At 33.2% G+C, this 26,603-nt stretch overlaps 2 protein-coding genes across 3 annotated transcripts; both read right to left on the bottom strand.

The window, feature by feature from the left end:
* Positions 1 to 146: 146 nt before the first annotated feature.
* Positions 147 to 9,655, bottom strand: LOC129273157 (uncharacterized). Its single transcript, XM_064107583.1, has 10 exons — positions 9,448 to 9,655; positions 8,151 to 8,283; positions 7,321 to 7,541; positions 6,021 to 6,174; positions 4,706 to 4,908; positions 3,298 to 3,384; positions 2,840 to 2,969; positions 1,776 to 1,859; positions 1,253 to 1,381; positions 147 to 433 (listed from the first exon to the last, which is right to left on the bottom strand). The coding sequence occupies exons 2-10, from the start codon at positions 8,262 to 8,264 to the stop codon at positions 230 to 232; spliced, it is 1,326 nt and encodes a 441-aa protein (XP_063963653.1). The 5' UTR covers positions 8,265 to 8,283; positions 9,448 to 9,655; the 3' UTR covers positions 147 to 229.
* Positions 9,656 to 12,227: 2,572 nt separating this feature from the next.
* LOC129273159 (uncharacterized) lies at positions 12,228 to 25,904 on the bottom strand. Of its 2 annotated transcripts, XM_064107723.1 has the most exons (10): positions 25,544 to 25,904; positions 23,605 to 23,713; positions 22,303 to 22,487; positions 20,170 to 20,335; positions 19,557 to 19,819; positions 19,208 to 19,306; positions 18,779 to 18,908; positions 18,515 to 18,598; positions 15,691 to 15,843; positions 12,228 to 14,632 (listed from the first exon to the last, which is right to left on the bottom strand). In XM_064107723.1, exons 2-10 carry the CDS (start codon positions 23,710 to 23,712, stop codon positions 14,543 to 14,545), a joined length of 1,278 nt encoding a protein of 425 aa, XP_063963793.1. In that variant the 5' UTR covers position 23,713; positions 25,544 to 25,904; the 3' UTR covers positions 12,228 to 14,542. The 2 variants fall into 2 exon arrangements, with proteins under 2 accessions (XP_063963793.1, XP_063963794.1); XM_064107724.1 differs by lacking the exon at positions 23,605 to 23,713 and having other exon boundaries at positions 25,544 to 25,887.
* Between the last annotated feature and the right edge of the window lie 699 nt (positions 25,905 to 26,603).

Genomic DNA, 26,603 nt, shown 5'->3' on the forward strand with positions numbered 1-26,603 from the left:
AAGAATCAGTTAGCCAACATTGGTTGGTTGGTTCATTCATTAATTAATTTATTCATTTTTGTTTATATATTTATTTATCAATCAATTAATCTATTTATATAATTATTTCATTATTTATGCATTCATTTATCGATCGATCGATTGAATGGTAAAATTTGCTTCATTATAGGCGGACAAAGTCACGAAGCAAGGCAAAATACCAAACAGCCAAATAAATTGAAAATGGTTGTTAGCAATCTGTTTCTTCCGCGTGAGAGTGTGTGGCTTCATCAGGGCTTTGAGAATTATTCTCGACGTTGATAGGCATGGCGTTGGCATATTCAGGTCTGTTGTCACCATCGACATCGCTTTCGACCGTCATCAATGACCTCGGAATGAAATGAAGGTGAACTTCACCTGTCTTTCGCAAGGCTTCAATTATCATCTGCGTAACCTAAAAATATTCCAAATTAATTGGGGAAAAACTATAATGATAGGAACTATAAATGATTCAATAAAAAAATGGGGATTTTTTTTTTTTAATTATGATTATATATTTTTTTTGACACTGCCTTGTTTACTTACTCATCCATGCTTTAAAAATGAGATCTCAATGAGATTTTCACTGATTTATTACACTAATCATAGTGGTACATTGATTTGTTTTCTCTCTCAAGTTCCGTTTAGTAGCTTGTATAAATAAAGATCAATGGACCGCTATTCTCTTGTCAATCTTTCGTCCAATCTCAGTCAAAAGAAATGACATCATGATCTATATTTACCATATAGGATGATGAAATAGATCCAAAATCATCGTTAGGTACTTGCCCGTTTAGGTATGTATTAGTTATCGGAACTTTAACCACAACTCTATGTATAATTACCACCCTTATGAAACTTAACTACTCATAATTTATTATATTTACTTTTACATTCGAGCAAGATTGTCTCTAATATATAGAACTTTTAACCCCATTGAAATAATTTGTAATACTACAATATCAAGTATAACACCGGCAATTTATTAGGATCCCATTTTGTTATTTTTTTCGGCTTGTCAAAATTAAATGGTCTACATAGGGATATGCTTTTTCTTATTTATATCTTTATTTATGGTTTAATGTTTTGGTTAGTATACTAGTAATATGTAATATGTAAATTATAAATGCATTATTTTCCATTTGATATGAGAACGTGAAATGAACTAAGGTAAAATACATATATATCAACATCTTTTACATTTTTAAACAAAAAAAGTTAATATCAAACCAACCTGGTCACACTGGGTTCCGACTGGTACCGGCTTATTATCGATCTCTGCGATAGTGATGTCTGTCTGATATGTATCAAATCGATTATCGGTGAAACATGCTCGCATCACAGCCTCCGCTGTATCGGGTCTCTGTAAGAGTGAATGAAAATTATATAATCTTCTTATTATAACTATAGTAGAAGAAGGAGGGTTTTCAATAAGGGGTTTCGATACCGTTTCTTCCTTAGATGAAAACTCTGAAAAGCCAAAAAAGTGTACTCTTGGGTCTTTGGTCTAAAAAAAAAGACTTGACAAGCAACAAAAAAGTCCGTCTGTCAAAATTGTTTAGTATTTCATCTTGGAAATATTGTTTTCCTTTCCCATTTTTTCTTGCTAATTTGGAAAGTTATCAAAAATATTATAATAATCATAACCATATAATCATCATTATATAAACATGATGAAATGTCTTTAATATGATAATAAAATACACTGAATATTAACAAACGAACATTATCAATAAACAATAGAATGCTTAGAATACCTTGGAACCTTTGAAGGTAATATTCGTGTCCAATTCTCCTTCTCTTATCGTTACTTCTACACCTCTTGTGATGGACAATGAGATCTGATAAAAGAAAGAGGACGTGAAATTATTCAAAAGAAATGTTAAACTATTATACAACAAAATTCGAAAGGTAAGAAATCTAAAAGATGACATATTTCTTCTGTGATAAAATTAAATGCAAACCTTAACTATTGAATGAAGTGGTATACACAACGCCACCCTAATCTTAAATTACAGAGTTATGATATCTGATTCATATATGATATTGATAGGACAATTCAGACTGAGATAATCTGCCTTATGGTTAAGTTTATTTAAATCAAAAGAATACAATTTTAAATAGCAAAATTTTGAAATGTCGTCAAATCGAATTTTTAAGAAAAAGAAAGAGATTCGTCCTTGATAACTTTTCATTATTTCCCATAATACGTTGACAGAGTTGTTAACAAATGAATACAGTGATTGTGACACAGGCTCACTGTTTTAATAAGATTATAATCATTTTCTGCTCCTAAAAGTGGTTTAGCTCCTCATATAGGAAAACAAAATTAGTTTTGCAGATCACTAATTTTTTTATTTTTTTTTGCTTTTACATACGGTAATAGAGGAAAATTCAAGATTTCAATCAACAAAGATCAAACACAACCTCCGGGCTTATGATAGAGCAGCTTACTCATTTCAATTTCAGTTTGGTTTTTATTTCTCATTTCTCACAACCAAAATACGAATAAAATGGACTTATAAAATATATTTAACATTAATATACAGGTACCACGGGACGGGACTGTGGGGGCTTCATAGCCACCACTATTTCAATATTCACGTATAAAGACGTAAAATGGCCCAACAAATAGTGATATTTTTATGCCCCTCCCCCCCCCACACTCATGCTCAAACTATGACTTACCCCTCCCCCTACAGTACTTGACATCAATGTAATGTCAAAACTCAAACCAAGAAGCATTCATCATAGTGAGAATTTCATCTATCCCTATCCCCGATATTACAATTTTTAAGTGAAAAGCCGGACAAACCATTACATTTTCTTCATTAGTAGCTCGTATGTATTCTCTCAATCCTTTAGCGTTCATGACGGTTGGCCCCTCAGCGCCCCTTGGAGCTACGGTATCTCCAATATGCAGTTTGCTTCCATTCACATTACGGGTTACACTGGAAAAATCGTAAAGAAAAAAATGGTTAAAAAAATAACCCTTCTTTTGATAACATGAAATCTCGAAATATTGCATGAACCAATGAGACACAAGTCATAATGATGTTGAGAGTTATCGTAAAAATACAATAATCTGTAAGAAAAAATAATAATGATCTTCCCTATTGTTATAGAGATTATTCCGAAAATCTTTTTTTTTTAAATCTTAGCATCGTTTTTAACTCAACTTTTGTTTATACCTTTGCATCATGATGCTAATTTGGTTTGTGATTTCATCTATACATTTTGTTACATGATAATCCATATTTATTGAATGATATTACTTACAAGATCTGATCGTTGTAATCCTTGAATTGATGTTGAAGAAGGTGATCTTTGGTGCATTCTAAGTCCTCAAGCTTTGGGTTATAGGAACTATACATGGTATTGACAGAAAATGAGCGATTGAACTTATATTTCGTTTCCAAATTTGTGATATTATTAATCAAATACACAGAGAAATGTCAAAAGGCGTAATGAGGTCAAACTAAAAGATGTGCCTGCTCTTTAAGATACTTTGTCTTAAACTAAAAAAAAACCGGGATCGAAGTAAGTAAACACAAAAGTAAACAAAAAATCTATATGGTTAATAATCACAATAATTATTAAAAATCAAATAGATTTTTATCATAGGCGGCGATCCGGGGGGGGGGGGACACAGTGCTTTCTCATAGGTGCCTGTTTTTTTAGGTTGTCCTTAAAAACCACTCTTTTCATACCGATTAATGGCCCGGTTTCTTTAGCGTTATGTTTCCTTCTACAAGTGTATCCTTTAATCGCATAATCCCTTTAAAAATATGATTTGCCCCTTTAGCTACTTCTTTTAGTACAAGTAGTAGCTGCTTCTAGTAGAATGTTCAGTATGTTAATGTTCTGATGGCGTCTCTTTTCCTTTGGAACAACTGTTCCTATTACATGATTTTGAAGAAAAAAAAATATTTTAAATTGATGAATTTCACATACAATTATTCTCGAGGAATACAAGGCTGTTGATATTCGAAACAAAACGCTGCGCAGAGGAAAAACATAAGCGTGTTCAATAACAGCATCATTGTTAAGAAACAAGAAATTAATATATTCTCATTTTTATATGTTACTACTTATGAAGAAAAAAAATTGTAAGAATAATCCTACGTGCCTTCAGTTTCATGAGTTATTCAATTCAATTCATTTTTTTATTCCATTTCCATTCAAAACATAATACAAAGTAATATAAAGTATTGCAAATCAAATACAATTTCACAGACGAGTATTCTTGCTTCGTTAAAAAAAAACAGTATAATATTGAGCATAAATAGAAATGAGGGGGTCCACTAAAAGTGGGGTAGATAAGTCTTTTCCCCCTTTGTTTTTAGATAGTGCAATTTTCAAATGAAAAGGTGCCCTTTTTCCCTGTGACCCCCCCCCCCCCACACACACACACACACACTTTCAACTTCACTCCGCCGCGGCGCCCCCCCCCCCCCTGATTTTTAAAGGAACTTAGAGGCAAGAGACATGTTATCATCATACAACTTTTATGAAAAATTGAAATAGGGAGCCGGAGCCCCAATAACACCAGGAGGGAATATCTTATTGATTTTTATTTCATGTATTGACTAAATTTAATGTCAATTTAACTTAATATTTCCCATGTTATCCTTGGTGAATTTGGTCTTAAAGAATGAAAAGGAAGACATTTCAGTAGCGGGCCTACCATGTGGACTTCAAGCTGCTGAAGGATGAGAGATCACTACTATCCGAGCATTCGCTGCTCGGGGAATCTTTTCCGGGAGCTCTATTGTGGAATCCCGCCTGGTCAATTCGAAGAGATGGGTGGCATGTTTCCTGTTGATGATGGTTGGAAGCTATATTTTGTTCTCCGAACACATTGTCTAATTGGTTGTCGAGTTCAACGACCTGTTTACAGAAGACAGTATGATATTTTTCTTTAAAGGGGAGTGAATTGTGTATGGTCTCTCATTTGTGCATAGAGAAACTAAAGTTTTTGAGAGGAAAAGTAATTATTTTTGCTACTTGGTAACATAATTATTGCGGTATAAATGTTTTGAGTACATGTACATGTAGTTAATTAGCATGTTATCATTCAAGTGGGTCTATATTCCTAGACTACACTCGCATTCTGGGTTAGGAAACTGGCCAGGTATGAGTAGTTGAGGACTCGAGATTGTGCTATTTCACCCTCACAAAAAGTTTATTGCAAAAATAGCAGAAAAAATGATTAAAAAAAATATCGACGAAGGGTAAAGGAAAATCCATCAAAGATTTTTAAAAAAATATTAGAATTTTAATTATTTGATTCATTCGATTTATTTTGATTTGTGACGTCATATGCGCGCAGATTTCCTACATTATGGTATCTCAGTCAATGCCATTTTCTCAGAATTTTTTTTTTTTTTTTTTTTTTTACTGTACATTCAGTATATCAACAGACAATCAATTATCACTCAATTTTTGTTTACAACTGTTCCTAAAAAGAAAACAAAAAGTAAGTCATCAAGAACCATTAAAATATGGACATTTCTGCATTTCATATTTATTACATTACATATAGGGCAGCTGCTCGTTTATGACGTCACAAATCCAAAATTTAACATTCTAATTAACTTCTTATATATATTTTTTTTGGCTAGTTTTACAACAAACTTTTCTTCAGGGTGAACTTCCCCTTTAGTTGTATTGTCAGTATTACTATTTTCTGTCAAATTAGTTTTCCCAATTTCGAAGGGAAGCAAAAAGGGACTGTGAAAAATCCTGATGGCTACAAAAGGCATGGGGACAACTGCCCGCCCCACCCCCGCTGCTCCCCTCTGATTTTTTCAAATAGTGAAAATGATAGGAGAAAACTAAGAAGGGATAAGTAAAAATAAAAGAAGACAGGAGAGCACCAAAAAGGGAGTTATTGAGCGAGGAAAATGCGTCGTCCTCTCCCTATCACCGTCCCTGCTTATGATTGTGATGAAATTATTTATTACAGGTTTTTTTCAATCATAAATCGATATAATACTTGCCGTCTCGGAACTTGGTAGGAATGCCGAATTATACCGTTTCTTTGGCATGTTTGGTTTCTTCATTGTTTGTAGATTCTCAGTATTTCGTCGTTGAGGAGCAACTTCTACACCCATTTTCTCACAGAAAAACGTGTACCACTCTTCATAAACTTCACTGAGGAAAAAAATATAAATGAATTAATTGTAACTGTCTGACAAAAGTTTAGGCCTAAACTTCTATCTAATCCTATACTTCTACTTCTATACTTCTGGCATCTAAGTGGAACGGTGTGTTTAAACAAATTTATCAGTTCTATATATATATATACCAGACAGATTGAAATAATAAGTGTATTCAATAACCATTTTGTTATGACATTATATAAACTTTCAAAGGAAATTGTAAGTGAAATTAAACTTCAACTTTATTTCAACAATTAAAAATGATTAATGTATAGATTTCAAGAGTTGAATTTGAATTGAAGAATATAAATCATGACTTGTGTGATATAGATCCAGTAGAAGAATCACAACAAAATGAGGAAACACTACGGAATGTTCGTCTTTTCTTTTTTTTACCTCTCTCCCATTTCCCCGATATCTGTTCCGTTTTCTTTGATGAACGTGCTCCCTCCATTCAAAGTGGTTCTAATCGTTTGAAATTGTTAATGCTTTTTATGTGTGGGTCGGTATTGGTGTGGATATGTATAGATCTTAAGATCTACACTAAATTTTGAAAAGGAAATGTTGAATTCTTACAATACTATATATATGTAATTTGATTAGTTTGTGTTCACAAATCTATCCTATATAAACTGGATTTAATTAATAATTTAATTAATTTGTGCGGGAGATATATCATAAGACCAGGGCGGATCCAGGATTTTGCAAGGGGGGGGCATATTTCCCTAGGAAAAATTTGATAATCAAAAGAAAAAGACAAAAAAGGCCTTTGCTTTCAAAAGGGGGGCACACTTACATTTTAACGGCATTTTTTTGTGCCTCTCAAAGGGGGGGGGGTACGGGCCGGCTGTGCCCCCCCCCCCACTGGATCCGCCAGTGCAAAAGACATTTTCTTTCATACCCCATTCCATACGAAATATATTTTTATTAAATCATGTTCCATAAAAATGGAATTTATGGAATTATATTTCATATTCAAGGTGAACTTGATGATGTTGATGATGATGATGATGATGATGGGCGTTTGTATAGCGCCATTTATCTGTAAAAAAATAAAAAATAAAGGCAAAGGTTCCCCAATATGTCACACGTTTATTCACACATGCAATATAATACAATCTCGATGCAAATGATTTACCTTGTCTCCTCCGTAAAATCTAGAAGCAATGTCTGATGGGGTTTCTTGCTTGGTCCATATCCTAAGCTGAGCCATTTCCTCTCAGAATCTTTATGTTTAGTAATTCCACGTGGTTTCAGGGACATAAAATCATTATTTTTGTCATAACAACCCTTTTCATCATGATCATGAAAGTAGATCTTTCCACAAGATGAGCTCCGGACCAGGCTATTAGTTCTCTCCTAGAAACAGAACAATGTCACGTATTTTAGAAATTGTATCAGAATAAGTCGATTACACATGTATTCACATCTCACTAGCCGTTCCAGAAAGAATCGTTAATCGTACGTTTGTGATCGGTTGAGAGTCAAGTTGCACTAAGATCACTGAGAAAATATGACTTAATTCTCTTTGGAATGTAATTCTTCATGGTGATGCTTGAAAAGACTGCAAGTTTCTTTGCAAAAAGTAATGATGAATCAATTAATGTGCTAAAAATAATAATTTTTGAACCTGGTATATAAGCAACTTAATGGGATCAATGATATTTCATTCTGGATTTACTTATCAATCATTTAGCACACTATGACTATAAAATCACATCTAAAGGGAAAATTGTTATATCTATTAAAAAAAATAGATAGATAACGTTTTATCAAAATCAATAACACAGTTTTGATCGTTTTGTTAATCAGATGTAATCCCCATTATATGACTTTTTAATTAGCAAAGAAATTGTAATGATAGTCGACAATATGACAACCATCTTTCTTTTCGTGACAAGAATAATAACAACAATAGTAACAGCAAAGAATATTAATATTGACATAAAATTAAGATTAAACATATACCTGCTTATATACATCATTGTTTGCATTCTTATCAAATGACAACCATGGCAGCACAGCTTCTTTAGTTTCCTGCTTCAACGTAGAAGGGCCTGGTTCTTCTGGAGAAATCATCATGACTTGATATCGAAATAGTCTGAATATAAAAACACATACTTAGAAAGTGCGTGCGATAGTGCAAAATAATGCATGTCTGCATAAACTTGAATTCATTATATTGCACATTGTAAAAATGGGGTGTTAACATTTAAACCAGTAGGTTGGACCCGGGAAAGGACCAGCACACACTCCTTGTAAATATTTGTAAATAGTTGAGGCACATATAATTTTTTTCTGTGTGTAACCGTTAGTTTTTAATTTTTAGTATTCTTTTATATTTATGTATGTATTTCATATATCCAAAGGTGTGAAAACAACTCAATATTATGCTTATATTGTCATACCACTGCATGTCTACAACCTTGGTATAATCAGTTATGTAAATGATCATAATTCATTATTATTATGTAAAATTTAATGTATGTAATTTTGTGATGGTAACACTATGTACATTGTCATGGCATGCAGAAATGAATAAATAATAATAATAGAGGGACATCACCCTTGCGTGTTAAAACTACACCAGAGATTGAACATGACACTAAAGAGTGTTAAAAGTAACATTCAAAGCCCGTAGAAATAACATCATTTCATTTTACTAACACCACAAATTTAATTCTGGAGTAAAATGACTATAGTGTTGACATCTAAAGACATGTTAACATATTTTTTATTTTGCGGTGTATGATAAAATTTGTTTTGATGGCTTATTATAAAAAAACACAGCAACATAATACAAAGTTAGCATACTGAAATAAAAGTCTAAATCATATTCGTATAGAGATTCTTTTTATCATTATCAAAGAAATTGAAATACAATTTACATGGACGGCAAAAAAGGTGTAAAGAAATCAACCAAATAGCAAGAAATATATAATGTATATCATTTTAAAGATAGAAAATGATTTGGATACAATGAATTTAAATGTCCATCTGTATATAATTCGTAATCAACATCGTAGAAATATATCACATGAAATCATGTAGGACCCACATAAAAAAAATAATGACGTCTCCAAAGTTCACACAAAATATATTTTTCAAGAAGATCAAATCAAATCTATACATCTAACACCGGATTCAAATGTATGATTACCAATATAGTGATTTAAACTGCTTGCGACCCCGGTTGCGACCACATTAGGTTACAATGAATAGAATGCATCAATGATAAAGATACAAATAAATCAAGCAAATGTACCTGCTATTTGAATTAAGAAGATGTGGTCTACTTCTAAATGATAAAATCCGAATGTTGTCAAGACCAAATTCGAAATATTATTATCCGCAAACAAGATGTATATTCAGCTGAAGAAGGAATCATGTTAAGAAGTCAGCGCCGGAAATCAGAGTAACAATTTGGATCATCTGCTGCAGGGCGACCGAACTTCTGTAAAATGAATAGAGGAAGTGATTATCATGATAATACATGTATATTATTATCACTAGACCTTCTTCGTCGCACGCGATAATGTGCACAAATACTACATTCCCACCCGCTTAGCGGTCCGTTAGGGGGCCAGTTTGTTATTTTCATGAACCACAAAAAAAAAAATCCTTTTGAAATTTTGATGGGTGACTGAGCAATGATTTCAAGGATTTGGAACTGTCAAGCATACACAAACCGTGTCAATATGGAATGAATAATATCGTACAACTGATCACACAGCTAAATAAAATATTAAAAAATATTCAAAATGATATAATATCCTTTTAATTTACCCTAACATTAAACCAGGAGAATTGCCCATCATATCTCGTTGCGAGATCTTATTTTTGTAGCTGGAGTACGCAGCTACAGTAGAATATGAAAACATTTATGACTCATGGAATGTTGCGAGAAACTTAGAATCAATTTTAGGTCTCCAAATCAATAGTATGTCTTGAGATTAATTGCCAATTTGCAACTGATCGCTGGTCTCCTTCTTGTATGTAACAAGTATAAATTGATTTTATTTATAGTTGAAATTGTTCTATCACTTGTAAATTTGCAATGGATCGCAAATATTTTCTTACAACACCCCATACTTTGATTGATATTTCATCTGTTTCTTCTGAAATGATCGTAGGGGCAGTATTAGAGGACTATATTTACAGTAAAATACGGTGGAGCTACACAACATGAGACAACTATGGTTATTACACCATGCATTTAAATGAATATTTAAAAAATTGCGGTATGGTGTCCGATCATTCGTTTGTTTTCTTTTGTCAGTATTGTGGTTTGCTGTTGTAAAAAACAAGATTATTCAATTCGATACATTTTAAAAGTAACGTATTGCGAAATCCAATGAAATCAGGGGATTTTTAAAAAGTCATCCAGGCTTCAATTTGGAATATATACTTTGGAGTGTTAACAAAAGGGGCTATTTATCAGCCAGAAACATATTACTGCGACCCTTTATCATGTTCATTCCCCTATTTATCACTACGTCCAGGGTATAACTAAACTATAAAGTTCTTTTTGGATCGGGAATGGGTTCTATATAACAAATATTAAATCTTTTGAACAATGAGTCATTGAAATGTTTGAATTATGACTTATCCAACAGAAATATTCAATAGAAAGGGGTTATAATGAGGAAATAGGGAAAGGCCAAAAAATTATGGAGATTTTATTTTTCATTTTTATCTCTCTTATTTTCCTGATGTATGTTCCTTTTTATTAGATAAATCTGTTTTCCCCTCATACTAACCATGCTAACTCATACAAAGTGGGTCATTCTTTTCATTTCTGTGTGTGAGTTTGTGGGGATTTTAAGGCATAAATGTGCATATCAGAGTTGTCATGTCAGAAAACTATAAGTAGCTGACGGATAATAACTCGAGAAAAGCACATTCAACAAAAATCCTATAAATCTTTTGAGATCAACGTTATAAAATTAAAGCCAACAACCATCCCACAGCAGCTTCACAATAATTGTTATAATATGAATTGCCCAGTCTCGTCTTTTTAAATTTGCTCATTCTTTATTACTTTTTTAAGTTTTGCTATTCTTATTCTATTTATCTTTTTGCTGATAAAAGAAATAATGATTTCATATATATATTGATTTCAATATTCATTTATTTATTCATTCATTCATTCATTCATTCATTTATTTGTTTGTTTTCTTATTCATTCATTCATTTATTCAGTTATTTGTTTATTTTTTTATATATCTATCTATTTATTTATTTATTTGTTTATACATAATTATATTTTCACTTTGATCTACCATGTAGTATAGCAAATCATGCTTCATGAAGGAGACCATGAATTTGCAACTGAAAGACCAATTTATTTGAGTTGCAATCAATAGGAAATTATCATACATTGTCTCCCTATGATAGTGCGATTTGTTGAAAAATCTTTTTATTCAATAATTTTCCCTTTTTCATTTTTTTCGAATGTTGAGCACGCGATTTGCCCTTAAACTTCCAAGGTTACTTCTCGGTATACTGTCTTACAAAGAGTTACGATTGATTTGATCAACCTCAACTATGGAAAGCCAGCAACGCCGATATCTAAAATGCACGTTTGTTCAAAATATTTTCTAGATATGATGTATATTCATACATTCATATTTTTCTTGACAATATGGTGTGTTTGCCTTTGTTTACAAAGACAATTTTAGAAATTACTGGCAGAAATAATTATGTGACCGATGGATATCTAAAGAGTTACGATTGATTGGATCAATCGTAGCTCTTTGTAAGAAGGGGCCCTGGTCTCATCGTTTGTTGATTTTTTTTAATGTTCTTTGTTTTCATACTCTCTGAATCCCCCTCCCCCCTCTCTCTCTCTCTCTTTCTCACATCCTTTTCCCCTTCATCTATCTCTTCTTTTCCTCTCTCTCTCTTCCATTCTTTGTCGCTAATCCCATTCTCTTTCTCGAACATTAAGTTCATTCATATTTTCATTTATCGCTCGTACAACACCTTTTTCTGAATACAAGTACAAAATACTATCATCAATTATTTCTCCATAGACAAATCATATAAAAATAAACATCTTTATTATATTTCTTTGCATGTACAAGTGTACATGTTTATACAAACATGCATTCTCAGTGGAAAACATAGAATTGGAATTTACAGTATAAAAGGTAATCAAAATGAGTCAAATAAAAATCATTTATTTAAAAAAGTAAAAATGAATCCCTTAGACTTGCATTCGACTTGGGTTAATAAGTTAACTAATATGATAATGTAATTCATATTACTGTTCTATGTGGATGAAAACTTGAAAAGTACGTGATTTAATATGATTTCAATACGGCTTAGTGTCTTATATGAATTCAATACGTCTTTCATAGGGGGCCTTGGGCCATGGGCTCCAAATGTTCTAAGACCAAGTGAATGAAAGGGAAAATAATGAAATATAATTTTTCAAAATATTGTCAAAGTATATCACAAATTTAGCTTTTTGCATTACACAAGCCGAATATATATTCCTCGCTCTCTTCGCTCGCTCATGACTTTAATTTTTTTTTTTAAATAATCAGTGCTTCGCCTGACAAAATAATACATTATGAGTGATGTAAAGACTAGTGGATAATTATTGTTTATCCTTGCAATACATAGGGATAATTGTTACATGAATACATGATCATAATGTTGCATTGTGGGTAAGAATCTAGGAGCTATGTGATTAGTGCTGACTTGAGCCGAGGTAGATATGAATTTAAAGTTAATATCAGCATGGACCGAACAAGGTTATACAAACTCAACTTAACATAAAGGATAATACGAATGAAAGTTCAATTTCTCTTTAGTCGATGTAAATATGATTGGATTTACAGATTTTACTTGATGTAACTATTGAATAAGTAAATTGAAGTCAAGCATCCAATATGCGTGGTTCTATCCAATGAAATAAACTATAAACAGTGTAAAAATTTTATTAATAAAATATTGGAAGTTGATTAAAATTGCGTCCTTACTGTTTCGCTATATTACACTTAACCGCTTAATGATCTAAGCGTTATTCTCTGCAATAATACTTTAATGCTGATACATGCAGCTGCAACGCTCAGCTGCTGTTGCTTTAGGAAATCATTTATAATCTTACATTACAACAGCCAACAGAAAGCCACCGAAAACCACGCTTGCATACATCTAAACATAATAATGATAATAAAAGATATAATATAATAGATAATGTTATGTTATATCGAGGTTTTTTTACCTGACTGCTAAGAAAGCACGAATGCCTGTGAGCAAGCAACCGACAGCTTAAGGTCCTCTCCGATGGACCTGGTAATGAGGATAAATGCCTTACCAAAGGGCACTAGCGCACCACTTGGGAATCGAACCCGGGTCACCGGAATCCGAAACCCCCGCTCTACCGACTGAGCTATCGCGCCTCCACGACAAATATGAATGATAAGTTTGTATTTTCATAATGTGTTTAGAATTACAAAATATTTCAAGGTAAAAACAAAACATACAATTTGCCAATCATCTTAGCGGACGGCCTCTAATACAGCAAAAGGCAGGCAATGCTGAATAAAAGTCATGTTATGTACAGTGTATAAAATATTTCAATCATTACACAGAATACAACTTCGAAACACACTAAAGGATTTTGTTATCACACTCTCCCCTATCTATTTCACAGTTTCTTAGTTCCAGGGGAGCGTTTCATGAGCATTGCTTATCTGACAACTTTTGATTTTGATTGGTTGAGACACACTTTAACTATGGTAATTGACAATGAAACTGGGCTTGCGGATAACACCTCCTCTTTCGAACCCATGTCTATTTCCATTTTGTGCGCTAACCATAGAGCTATTATGCTATATACTGTCATTCAACATTTCCAAACCTTATACACCAAGCCTTTGATAAAACTATCCAAATCGTTAATTACTTCAACAAAGTCATATTCAGTGCCATTTCTGTATCACTATTGATATTTTTGTAATTTTGTGCGACTTTCGTAAAAGATGTAAGAGTTATGTCGCGTTGACAACCATTTAGAATAGAGTCAATGTCAAGTCAGCCAAGATTGTCAATAATAACCTGCAATAAACTTAGCGTTGTAACAGGCAGGCTACACAGGCAGGTTACGTGGCATACTTATCCAGAGTTTGCCAGGGCAAAGACACTAATTTGTTTCCTATGGATGGCAATCAGTGCAAGGTATAACTGCTTGCCATATTCTGATGCCGGTTCATTCGGCACTTGCGAGCTGATTGTATCGCACGCCGGCGCACATACAGCTGTTAAAAGAAAGATCAGTAGACATATGTAGATGGGAGAAGATCCTCATCTTCAGCTAGAGTAATCCCTAGAAACAGTCTCCCATATCATCAAGGTACTGTCTTAAACAGTGACTGCGGAACAAGACGAATCGTTAGAAACTTTGATGTTTCCAGAGCTTCTTTAACCCTCTCTGTCACCTGCAATTAAAACATGTGAAAATATGATGACACGAGAAGTTTGAAACAGGAAGACAAGCAATCATACATACAATAGACAACAATTACCAAATTTGCAAGGAATCTCAACCCAGTCTATTTGTTTCGGGAAATGATTTTTCAGACTTAAATCGAAGGGTTGATGGATCATTCATTTTAAGGCGCATGACATGCCTCACACGAGTTGTATAAAGATAACCAAAGAAATCATTCTTTCATTGCCACGTATTACTTTTGGATACTATCTCTGAAGTGCTAAATAATTTAATTAATTTAACCAGTTTGTGAAATTATCTCACTGGGTATCCCCTACCCCCCCCCGACCAGTGAACTCTTTGTTTGGACATGCATCGGCAGTTTGATTTTTAAAGAGAACACCCCCCCCCCCCCACACAGACACACACACACACACACACTGACAAACACATGTAATTTTCCCTTTTATCGATCTTGAAATTGACAAAATCCTAAATATATCTATCTTTCTTTTGTTCAACCAGGAATGACAAGCATGTTGTTTGTGATACGATATTGTTTGCAGACTGACTCATTGCTTCGAAGGGTGAATTTCACTCGCAAAGTTCCTCGTCCATACAATCCATTGTTATATACAACTTTGATTATTCGTTATCAATGAAGGGTGAATTTAACTTGCCCAGTTCCCTTTTCATTTCATTTCATTTTGTTTGTCCGATAATCTTATACCATAGGGCTCCTTATTTCAAAATAATTGTAGCAAAAGGTGTTTTTAATAGATTTTTGGGGGAATTGTTGATGATGCAATATAAACCTCACTTTTCAAACAACAATATCTGAATACGATCGAGGTCAAGCGTGCCACAACTAAAACAATTGAGGATCATGATGGCTTCAACGTTTCATGAAAGATGTCCATCTATACATTATCTTTTATTAGGAAAATTATAATACAATATTTACAAATGGTTAACCGATTCCAATTTGGCAAAATCACTCAAACAAAAATTCCATTTCAAATATCAAATATAATTGTGTTGGAAACATCATGTGAGATTCAATACCTGATCACGTTGAGTAGAGGTATCCAAATGAATTCCGTCTATCTCTGTAATCAAGGTTCTAGATTCTTCACGGTTCCCACTACCATTATGAAGAACAGAACACGCCGATGTGCATGCCTGGATGATTGCATCGACTGGGTTTACTCTAACCATCTACGAGGGAATCAAAATATCAACATTGAAAGGTTTAAAAATGGCATTTAAAGGACAAGTCCACCCCAACAAAAACTTGATTTGAATAAAAAGAGAAAAATTCAACAAGCATAACACTGAAAATTTCATCAAAATCGGATGTAAAATAAAAAAGTTATGGCATTTTAAAGTTTCGCTTATTTTCAACAAAATAGTTATATGAACGAGCCAGTTACATCCAAATGAGAGAGTTGATGACATCACTCACTCACTATTTCTTTTGTATTGTATTATATGAAATATGAAATATTTTTATTTTCTCGTCATTGTCATGTGAAATGAAGTTTCATTCCTCCCTGAACTCGTGGGATTCCATTATTTTAACATTTTGTGCTTCAGGCAAGGAGGTCCTAATCGTCAAATTCGTAAAAATTGAAATATTGTATAATTCAAACAATAAAAAACAAAAGAAATAGTGAGTGAGTGACATCATCGACTCTCTCATTTGGACGTAACTGGCTCGTTCATATAACTGTTTTGTTGAAATAAGCGAAACTTTGAAATGTCATAACTTTCTTATTTTACATTCGATTTTGATGAAATTTTCAGCATTGTGCTTGTCTGATTTTTCTCTATTAATTCAAATCAACATTGTTCTGAGGTGGACTTGACCTTTAAGCAATTGACTAATGCATTATGATACTCATTTTCTCTGTTTCAAGTTTATTTTGAAGCTGTTGCAGGGCCTCTGGGCTGAATGGGACAAGCAATCAAATTACGAAGATGCAGATTTTAACAATACATACTTATGAAAATCTACTTTCTTGAAGTTAAGATCGTTATGTACAGTGCATATAAAAAAAAAAGTCCTGTAAAATTATACATTTGTAATATCCTGAAGATTTTTCGACATTTTAACATTGCTACAGATCCATTTAAGCAAATGACGATATAACTGTCGAAAAATGTTTCTGCTTGAATGAGCACCACTTACTTTTGAAAAAGCTAGTGAAAAATTATTTGCGCAGAACTCTGAAATAGTTATGCGAATAAAAGTAGACTTTATCATGAAGAACACATGGAATTTAGCTAGTAAAATTGATTTGAAGATATCTTTTTACCTTTTTTAATTTGTTTCCTTGCCCAAAACACTTTGAATAGTGCATTGCGCCCCACCCCACTCCCCCACACACCGAGACCATCGTGACGATATTTGCTTCACAATGAGCTGTGATTTATATGAAATGGCCTAGGCTTGATTTTCATTTTGTTAATCATTGTCAAGCTTGGGAAAAGTGTAGAGAAACAAGTATTAAATGAAAAATGAAATGTACATCCACTTTAAATGATAAAAACTTAGTGAAAAAATGCTGGAGATGTCTGATATAAACTTTTGTTCAGATTCAGTTATGTCCTCAGATCCAGCTGGCACACAAAGGGGAAAGGTTGTGCTTACTAAATGTTGAAATTTCAATTTGGGTGGCAAAATTGTTACAGAATGCTTGAATGCATCTGTTTTATTTCAACTGACTAAAAATGCGAGGGAAATGTATGATAAATGTTTCGCAGGGTAAGTTTGATTTCACCCTTTCTCCTCGACACAGCGTGAAAACGAGCATTTCTGCGCAAATAGATTTCTGCGAGCTTTACAAAAAATGGACAGTGCTCACTCGAGTGTAACATTCTGTCAAAACTTTTACTTTCATTGGATGGATGAGACCCAAAACCAAGATTATATGTGAAAAAATTACCCACATGTTGTATATTTTTTAATTCCCAGGGCTTTTTCAAAGTGTAAACTTTTTTTTGATACGCACTGTAGATTGTCATAAACAATATATATGATTAATCACTTTTATCTAATCGTCTCAAAACGTTGAGTGAAAAAAATGGATGTTGGTTTAAATGTCAATTTAACTTTTTTAAATGTAAATACAAAACTTTTGTAAAAGTTACTTTAGACACAGGACCTGTTCTTATCAACAAAATATTCGTTTTATAGGTCCGAAAAAGTGGAACAATTTACCTACAGACATCAGAAATGCACAAACTTTGAATAACTTGAAGACAAAACTCAAGAAAGAATTTTACGTCTGGTCCCTAAATTTGTGATTTGCTTTATAGTTCTAGTTGTGGGATGATTGGGTTGACGATTTATTTTCTGTTTCAAATGATATACTAGTACTTTATATAAAGTTGCCCTGTCCCCCCTTGTTTTGTATTGTAATTTTTTTTTGTATCTTTTTTAATGTAATATGTATTCATTGTTTATGTCACAGTGCACTCATCACCAGCTGTACTTTCTGAGTTACAACATCCATTGTTTTGTTCAAGTTCTTAAAACGTATTGATGCCTTTTTCGTTGGAAATAAATTTACTTTAATTCATTCATTCACTCATTCATTCATTCATTCAATTATCCTCAAATCATAGAATATTATAATTATTGACAATATTTCTCTACAGGAAAGGAGACAATGATGAATCAATGAATCATGAATACAATATTAAGAGATAAAAAGGAAAAATACAATGAATAACTTGATGTATGTCAAAGGGGGTCGGGAAAAGAATAAGAAATTGACAACAAATTTGATTCTCTATTGGAAATAACGTGATATCCTTTCATTAATTATGCTCAATCACGCAATGGTATGGTTTATAACGAAGTGAGATTCAAAGAAATATTTACCTGAGAATCTTTGATGTTGATCACTAATTCACTTTCTTCCACTCTTGCCACGCATACAGAACCTCGTCCAATAGTAAGTACTATCTGCACATTTAAAGAGATATCCAGTAGAATAATGATAATAATTGTAATAACAATTACTATGCTGATTATAATAATGGCAGAAATGATAATGATATTGATAATAACAATAATAATGAAAATCTTGATGATGACGACAATATTAAAGATAATAGTAATAAAGAGGTTTTTGCTAATACGAACCTTCGACGGATCGGGCAATGATTGGATGTACTCGGTCAATTCTCGGGCGTTCATCGGTAGACCTTGCTCATTTTTCATTACGACGATGTCTCCGGTATGTAGCTGACAATCTAGGGCTGGACTTTGTATCCTATAAAGCGTAATGAAAAAAATATGCATTTGTATTGTCATACCATCATTTTCATATAAAATACTGGAACTTTGTAAAGGACTAAAACATTAATTATACGTCATTTAAGTAAAGTATTTAAATAATGCAGTAGGCAATGCTCTTGCGATCTTGTGCTCAAAGCTTGAAAAGGGAGAGGAGTTTCAGTCATCAATAATTAAGAGTATTTTTATTGTGCCATTATCCTCTAACAACAATAATAATCATTTAGAAATTTTTATCTGCTGTGGGTAATATAAATTTGGTTATATAATACTTACACGACATTCCCGTTGCAGTCTCTGAGTACGAGTTTTTGCAAATCCGATACCTCGAATTCTCTTTCAACTGATTTGTTTGGTAAATCTAACAGAGATGGACTGCAAATATAGAGGAGAAAGAGAGTGAAATCAAGATGTTTAAAATTATCTGGTATAATGCCTATTTTCAGAACAATATCATATCATAGATACATGGGAATATGCTAATAGTATCAGTCAAATGGTGATTTTTTTTCATACGTTAATACGAGTACTCAATGTTTTCATCAGAAAGAATTATTGGGAAGTTCTATGCAGAATTCATTTAATATAGGATGAATATCAATCTTCAGGAAAAAACTGCCCAAACCTGATATCTCCGTCACGTGACCGCAAGCTGGAAGGGCGGGAAGCATTTTGTGTTCCGTCATCGCTGTCGTCTGTCTCAACGGAACCACTACCATGACTACTGTAGCTTGGTACTACCAGCAACTCGTCGCTGGGAGAAGGAGGCGCTACCATGGTTGCCATGGTTTCTGGCGGAGATGAGGAGGCTACAGGAGACTCATCAGAGGAATCTGGTGAGGTGTCCGATGAAGGTTCGTCTTGTTCAGAATGTGTGTCATCCGGCATCTTCGGAGAGAGAAAGGGGAGGAGAAGGGAGGGAGCATTGATTAAAAAAACCGTGATGGTTAAAGACAGTAACGTATTATAATGAGCCCAAAAAATGAGGAGGGTGGACATGCTGTATTGGGCAAAAAAACAAATAAATTGTGACCAAGACTTTTAATTTTCATACTCTCTCTTTCTCTCTTCATATCAGCCCCACACCCTTTCCCTTTTTTCCAAGGTAAGCAGTCGCCTCTGCTCCCCCCCCCCCTCCCCCCCCCCCCCCCCCGCTTTGGCACTACCGCTGCTCTAAGTTTGAGGCCATCAAAATTCTTTAAAAACATTTGTGTTTAGATATCCAAATCTTTCCTGACCTGTTCATCATCGATGTCCGGAAAGGCTGATTTGGATCTGTTTGCTCTGTATTTTGCTCGTAGTGCTTTATGTAAATCAGACTTGACCCTTCTTAAGACGAGACTTGGGTCGTACTCCTGACCTGTGAATTGGCATATTGCCTCCTGCCACTCATCTGTCAATTTCCTATAACACAAATTAAAACAGAGACTTATAATATAACCTAAACACATTTCCCCTCACGGATAAACCACATCATAGCTAACACAAATTAAAACAGACACTTAAAATATAACCTAAACACATTTCCCCTCGCGGTTATAATTTTTTAACGTAATTAAACCACATCATAGCTAACACAAACATGTTTACATTGGCCAGTGGTGGAACCAGACGGGGACAAATCCGACCCCCCCCCCCAAAAAAAAAAAAAATATATATATATATATATATATATTTAAAAAATAAAAAATAAATAAAATACGTGGAAAGTGTCGTGCATTTGCAAGGCCATTTTTTGCTTCTCAATTTTTTTCCTGAAGAAAAGCCCCCACCTCTTTCTGAAAATCCTAGATCCGCCCGTGACAGTGGCGTATCTGGGATACCTCATCAAGAAGAAATAATGTATGGTAACATTAATCTAAACATAGATGATAGCTTCATACCACGGGGCGTCATAACCTAGCATTATATAACTCTGAATAACTCTAATATTGCACTCTAAACTCATATAACAACACAAAAAGGAATTCTTACCCATTTTGTTCTATCTTTCACATTTGCTTTGACAGTGAAACTAGTTAACTTTTTTAATTCAAATGTCGAGCTCGTTTCTATTATGACATGTTACGATTTTAAATGTGGACTAGAAAATCAGCACTCGTAGTGCAGTCACTATACAAGCACTGTAAGTGCTAAATTAACACTTGATTTTTTACTGTGTAATGTAGTCATATAGCGAATAACTATTTCCGTATATTTTATTCCGCTGAAAGGGCTCGGTACATGCCCTTGGTGCTGTACATATACTACTGAAATAAATAGGTTTTTAATTTTATTTGGATATTGTCATAAATTGTTCTATTCCCAATGTCAATAGGGAAGTTTGTTCCATTATTGTGAGGCCATCATCAGAAATCTCCTCGAGTCAGATGGGGAGGGGGGGTACTTGCAGTGTGAGCTTAATTGTCTTGTGCGCTACGAAGGTAATGGTCATGAGATCGGGATTTTAGTTTCAAGAGAACTGAGATATAATTTGGAGCCTGGTCGTTCAGTCCTTTTAAGACAATCATTAAGATCTTTAAAATGATTCTTCGCCGGACAATGTAATTCTCTCAATAATGGGGTAACATGCCACATATTGAAGGGATACTCCAATATGATTAAAACAGATAAAGAAAATCAGACAAACAAAACACAGAAAATTTGATCAAAATCAACAATGAATAAAAGAGTCATGACATTTTAAAGATTTGCATTATTTTAGTGAAACAGACAGTTCTATATGTATGCCTTTTTGGATATTCGATGAACTGATGATGTCATATCCTCACTTGTTCTTTTGAATTTTATTACATGAAATAACGCTTATTCTATTTTTTTCTTCTAAGCACTAAAAAAGAATGGATCGACAACTGACTTAGTGCATTAGATCTTCATTGCTGTAACTTATTTTATTATAAGGGAGACATACCATTGACACAATCATGTATGAAAGAATGAAATAATAATTATTTCATGTAATAAAATATGAAAATGAAAGTGGGGATGTGATATCATCTGCCCAGTGCCCACCAAATGAATTTTACTCTATTTCTTTAGATATAATTATTTTCACCCCGGAGTACCCTTTAAGACGGAATCAAAGAATACCATGATTCTGCATGTTATAACCAAATCACCAAAACCCCCAAATTTTGAAACCCGACATGGGGGTACCAATGACTAACGATGCATTATTTGTGTTGCTGATACATCTTCTCTCTCTGTCTCTTTCCCTCTCTCTCTTTGTTTCCTTATCTATCCCCATCGTTCTCTCATCTGCCATATTCCTCCCTCTAAATATAAAATTTGATAATCGTAATAAGAAGGAAAATTCAAATAAATTTAAAAATATAACAAACTACAACAACAGGAATGATTTGAATTCTTACTTTGAATCAAATTCCAAGAAGAAAACCAAACGTCCTTTTGGTCCACACCTGAGAATAAGCATCTTGGTCCCCCTCCTTCTCTCAATTTTAACAACAGTGGTTGTTGTAGAATTATCAGGATTGTCCTTGTTGAAATACTTCAGTTTACCCTTTTGAAACTCCCAGCAATATTCTTCTTTGAATTTCTAGAAATATTGATAGCATTAAAAAATGCCTTCATTACTTTGTTTGCATGTTTGCTTTTATTTTTGAGCTGAAAATAATACAATGCATAATATTAAATGTGTTAACATTCATAAACAATGTACTCATAATGTAATTATAATAAATACAAAATATTGATGTGAATATAACTTCTTCTACAAAACAAATATAATTAATATAACCAATATCGTCACGGCAAAAAAAAACATAGTTTGTTTTAGTTATCCCTGAAATTAGCAATGGTCACCTCTTTTTGTATGTTGTGAAGGAAGTGAAATTACAATCGCTAATTAAAATAACGTTGAGTTATGGAAAGTTCAATAATTCAGATCATATTGGAGTATCTTCTAATAATTATTTGTATAAAAAAGCACGAATTTTAATATATTGCACACTTGTCTCATTCTATCATTGATATTTTCATTCTCTTAAACAGGATTCCTTCGAACATTAATTTTCAGCCCTTGCTAGCAAAAAGAGGTTTTATGATAAAGAGAATTAATACGCAGTTATTTAGATCCTGGCAAAAATAAATTTTCATGTAAAATCGCACAATAAATTATCTATAGCTCATTTTTAATGTCATACAATCCACACCACTTTATTACATAGTACATATACATTCATTTAATGTATATTAATCAACCAGAGTATTGATCAACATATTTCGGGGCAAAAAATATGCTTTACATGTTTAGTTCGGCACATTTTTTTTAATTACACTTTACCCTTAGTCAACACCTTCGACCATTTTGAATATAATGGATCATTGTTTTCCCATACATGGTACATGATCATATTAATTTAAATACATGTAAACAATAATAATGATACGCACTGTATAATGGTCATAAGTCATGGCAAGTAACAAATTACAAAAAATCAGAAATGCATTTAAAAAAAGATTTATAAAGTTTTCTTAATTAATGTTTGTCTTTCCACAAACTCTCATCCGAAAATTGAATAACAGTGGATCCAAATTGATAAGCCGTTGAATTTGATTTACCAGAAACTAATCAAGTAATTCCGGTAAGTTATCAAAACGGATAAATTTGAACTGTGTAATAAATATTTACAAATAAACATATAACATCTTACTTCAAAGTGATCTTTTGAGTAAGCCAGGCTGTCATTCTCATGTGAATGGCAACTCTTTAAAGTGGCTTTCTTCAAATCAGCTTGTTTTAATCCTACATCCGACGACATCCTATATTTGAGATGAAAATTAAAATTGACAACTAAAAGTGTTATTTTATTTCATTAAACAAAAATATGCATGTTAAAGTTGAAAGAATTGGACTTTACTGCGTGACCGACTTCTCACAGAATGGTTTGTTATTATTTTATTCTTATTATAACATTGCTATAAGTGAATTCTTTTGAATAATTTTTGTTTGAGTTTTCCCCCTAATAGCTGTGTAAATCTTGCTCTAATTTTGGTCAAGAAGGTTCGACTAATAATTGAGCACATTTCGTAAGAGGTGAAATTTTGCACCCTTCCATACTTCGCGAGCTTCTTTTTGGTGTAAGTTTGCACCCTAACAGATAAGAAACTTTCTTTATCTTAATTTATCTTGGATTGCTCACATGAGTCACTTCTCTTATGTCAGAGAGAAATTATCACAAATCAGTGTCGTCAGCAAGCTATATACGCTACATCCTACCAAATTAGTATTATTACATTGGATAATACTTGACATTGCACCACCGTTCTTCTGAATATGATATATGAAGAGAGTGGTTTCAAAAGGGGTTAGGTCCACTTTGGACCATTCTGAGAAAAAACATGTTTTTTATTCTCACTTATTGCAATATTCTTGAAAATAAAACTGGGTATAAAAAAAAGCCACCTGTCTTCATTTTTTCTATATATTTAAAAACACATTATCATTGTGGACCTAACCCCTTATGCAAGCAAACTGAAATGAATCCAATCTCTTTTGATTAAAAAAAAAAGATATTTCTTTGCCACTTTTATTCACGTTTGCATTTGAATTTCAAATTTTCTTTGATATCATCACAGCGACTAAGAATTTAGAGGTTTTGAGACAGAAAACAATAAACTTTATGAAAAATGGACCTAACCTCTTTTGACAAATTAGTTTTGTTTGCAAAAGGGGTTGGGTCCACTCCAAGAAAATAATTTTTTAAATTCTCCCATATTGCAACATTCTTATGCGAAACTAGATTTTCATGATACCCTACCATGAGAACATAAAATTGGGTATAAAACAAATCTACCGGTCTTCATATTTTTGAAATATTCTTTTCCAAAAAAAATTGTGTTGACCTAACCCCTTTTTAAAAAAAGGTGATTTTTCTTTGCCATTTTAGTTTAATTTCAATGGGAATTTCAACTTTTCTTTGGTATCATCTTGTAGAGCTACTAAAAATATATACATTGAGATTTAAAAAAAAAAATGAAAATGGACGTAACCCCTTTTGTGAGCTCTTCATATATGGGTATAGTTTGTTTAGTTGTTTGTATTTTCTCTCAGGTAAAAAAGAAATATTGCATGTAGATAAAAATCAAAATAAAGAATAAAATACAAACAAAAAAAAACACACGTAGATTCAGATATACCCAGTCAAAGTCGTCACGATATCACAATGATAGTTAAATTCTTAACGAGCAAAATCAAATAACACTACCATGACAGACAAACATATACAATTCCGTGATGATAAAACTCAAATTTGCGATATAAGACCTTCTTTCCAAACATCACCCAGGGCGTGAATGCGAGTTTCGCGGGGAGAAGACCGCAGTCATGATCCTCGGTTTGTGGTCCTAGCCGGGCTTTCTACCGCTAGATTTATCCCTATTCATGCAGACTAATTTATTAATGAATGCACTCGAATCTCGGATGAGGCTAAAAGCAGACGACCAGTAAGCTATGAACTACAGTAGATAAATGGAGTTATGTCTACGAATCATAATTCACTTCCAAGGGAATTACTAGGCCAACTGAGAAAAGGTAATAAATATATACAAATGTTGAAATATTAACGAGAAAATCACAAACAAAATATTCACCTGATTTGTTCCGTGATAATTAACACCAATGTGTTGATACAACTGCTGCAGTTCGAATGGTTGTATTTCGCTTACAATCGTGTAGGTCTACGTGCAATAAGGAAGTCCACGCGGCCGGAAAACGGTAGCCCGTTGAGCTAAATAATGCATTTATTTCTTTTTATACAAATCAATTTGCTGTTTCTTTTTTGGCGAAATAGATGTCAACCTGATTGCGTCGGTTGGAATTGTTCACGAATAGCTTTTACCGGGTGGGTGCGTAAGGTTATAAGAAAAAGGGAAGTTTATAAAATTTATTTTGGTTCCCGGTGTGTGGGTCCACTGAGACATGTATCTTTAATTATGACGTCGAATGTTGACTACCATTGGTAAATCGATTGATTCACGTGGTGTGCAAAATCAAATTTACAATAGCAATTCTGATTTATGTCAAAAAGGAAAAATACTAGTATACGGTAGTTAGATATAAACTTTCCCGAGAATATTTCAATTTCAACTTCAAATCCATACAAAAACATTACATATACAAAGAATCACAAAGTGGAAAATAACAGCAATTAATACAACTAAACATTGGATTGAATGAGAGGCATGAGAGGGACAGCAAGAAAGGAACAAACCTTGTGATTAGCTGACCCTAAAACATAATAATTATACAAATACTTCAATAACAACGATACTACAGAATCCTTTAACTAAAGCGTAAAGGGTGTGCCTATAATACCGAAATAAAATCCGTATAAATAAAATTCAAGAAAAAAATGATTAACTGTTTAAAATAAAAAAATTGCCTAGATTTTGACTTAAAAACATTTAATGAAACTGATTGCTTGAGATCTGCGGGAACAGAATTCCGGAGTTGTGGTCCTTGAAATAAATGTGAGTTTTTTTTAAATATGATTATACTCTGAAATAATATTCCGCAACGACAGGTACATTTGACATTATTAGATGGTATAGCATGGGCTTTCGCCGAGTTTTAGAGTAATTCACATGCATTTAAGTTATTTCTTATGTATAAATTTCTCCAGCTAATCGAGCTCAAATCGTATGGATGGTA

The sequence above is a fragment of the Lytechinus pictus genome, chromosome 12 (assembly GCF_037042905.1).
Source record: "Lytechinus pictus isolate F3 Inbred chromosome 12, Lp3.0, whole genome shotgun sequence".
Lineage (NCBI taxonomy): Eukaryota > Metazoa > Echinodermata > Echinoidea > Temnopleuroida > Toxopneustidae > Lytechinus > Lytechinus pictus.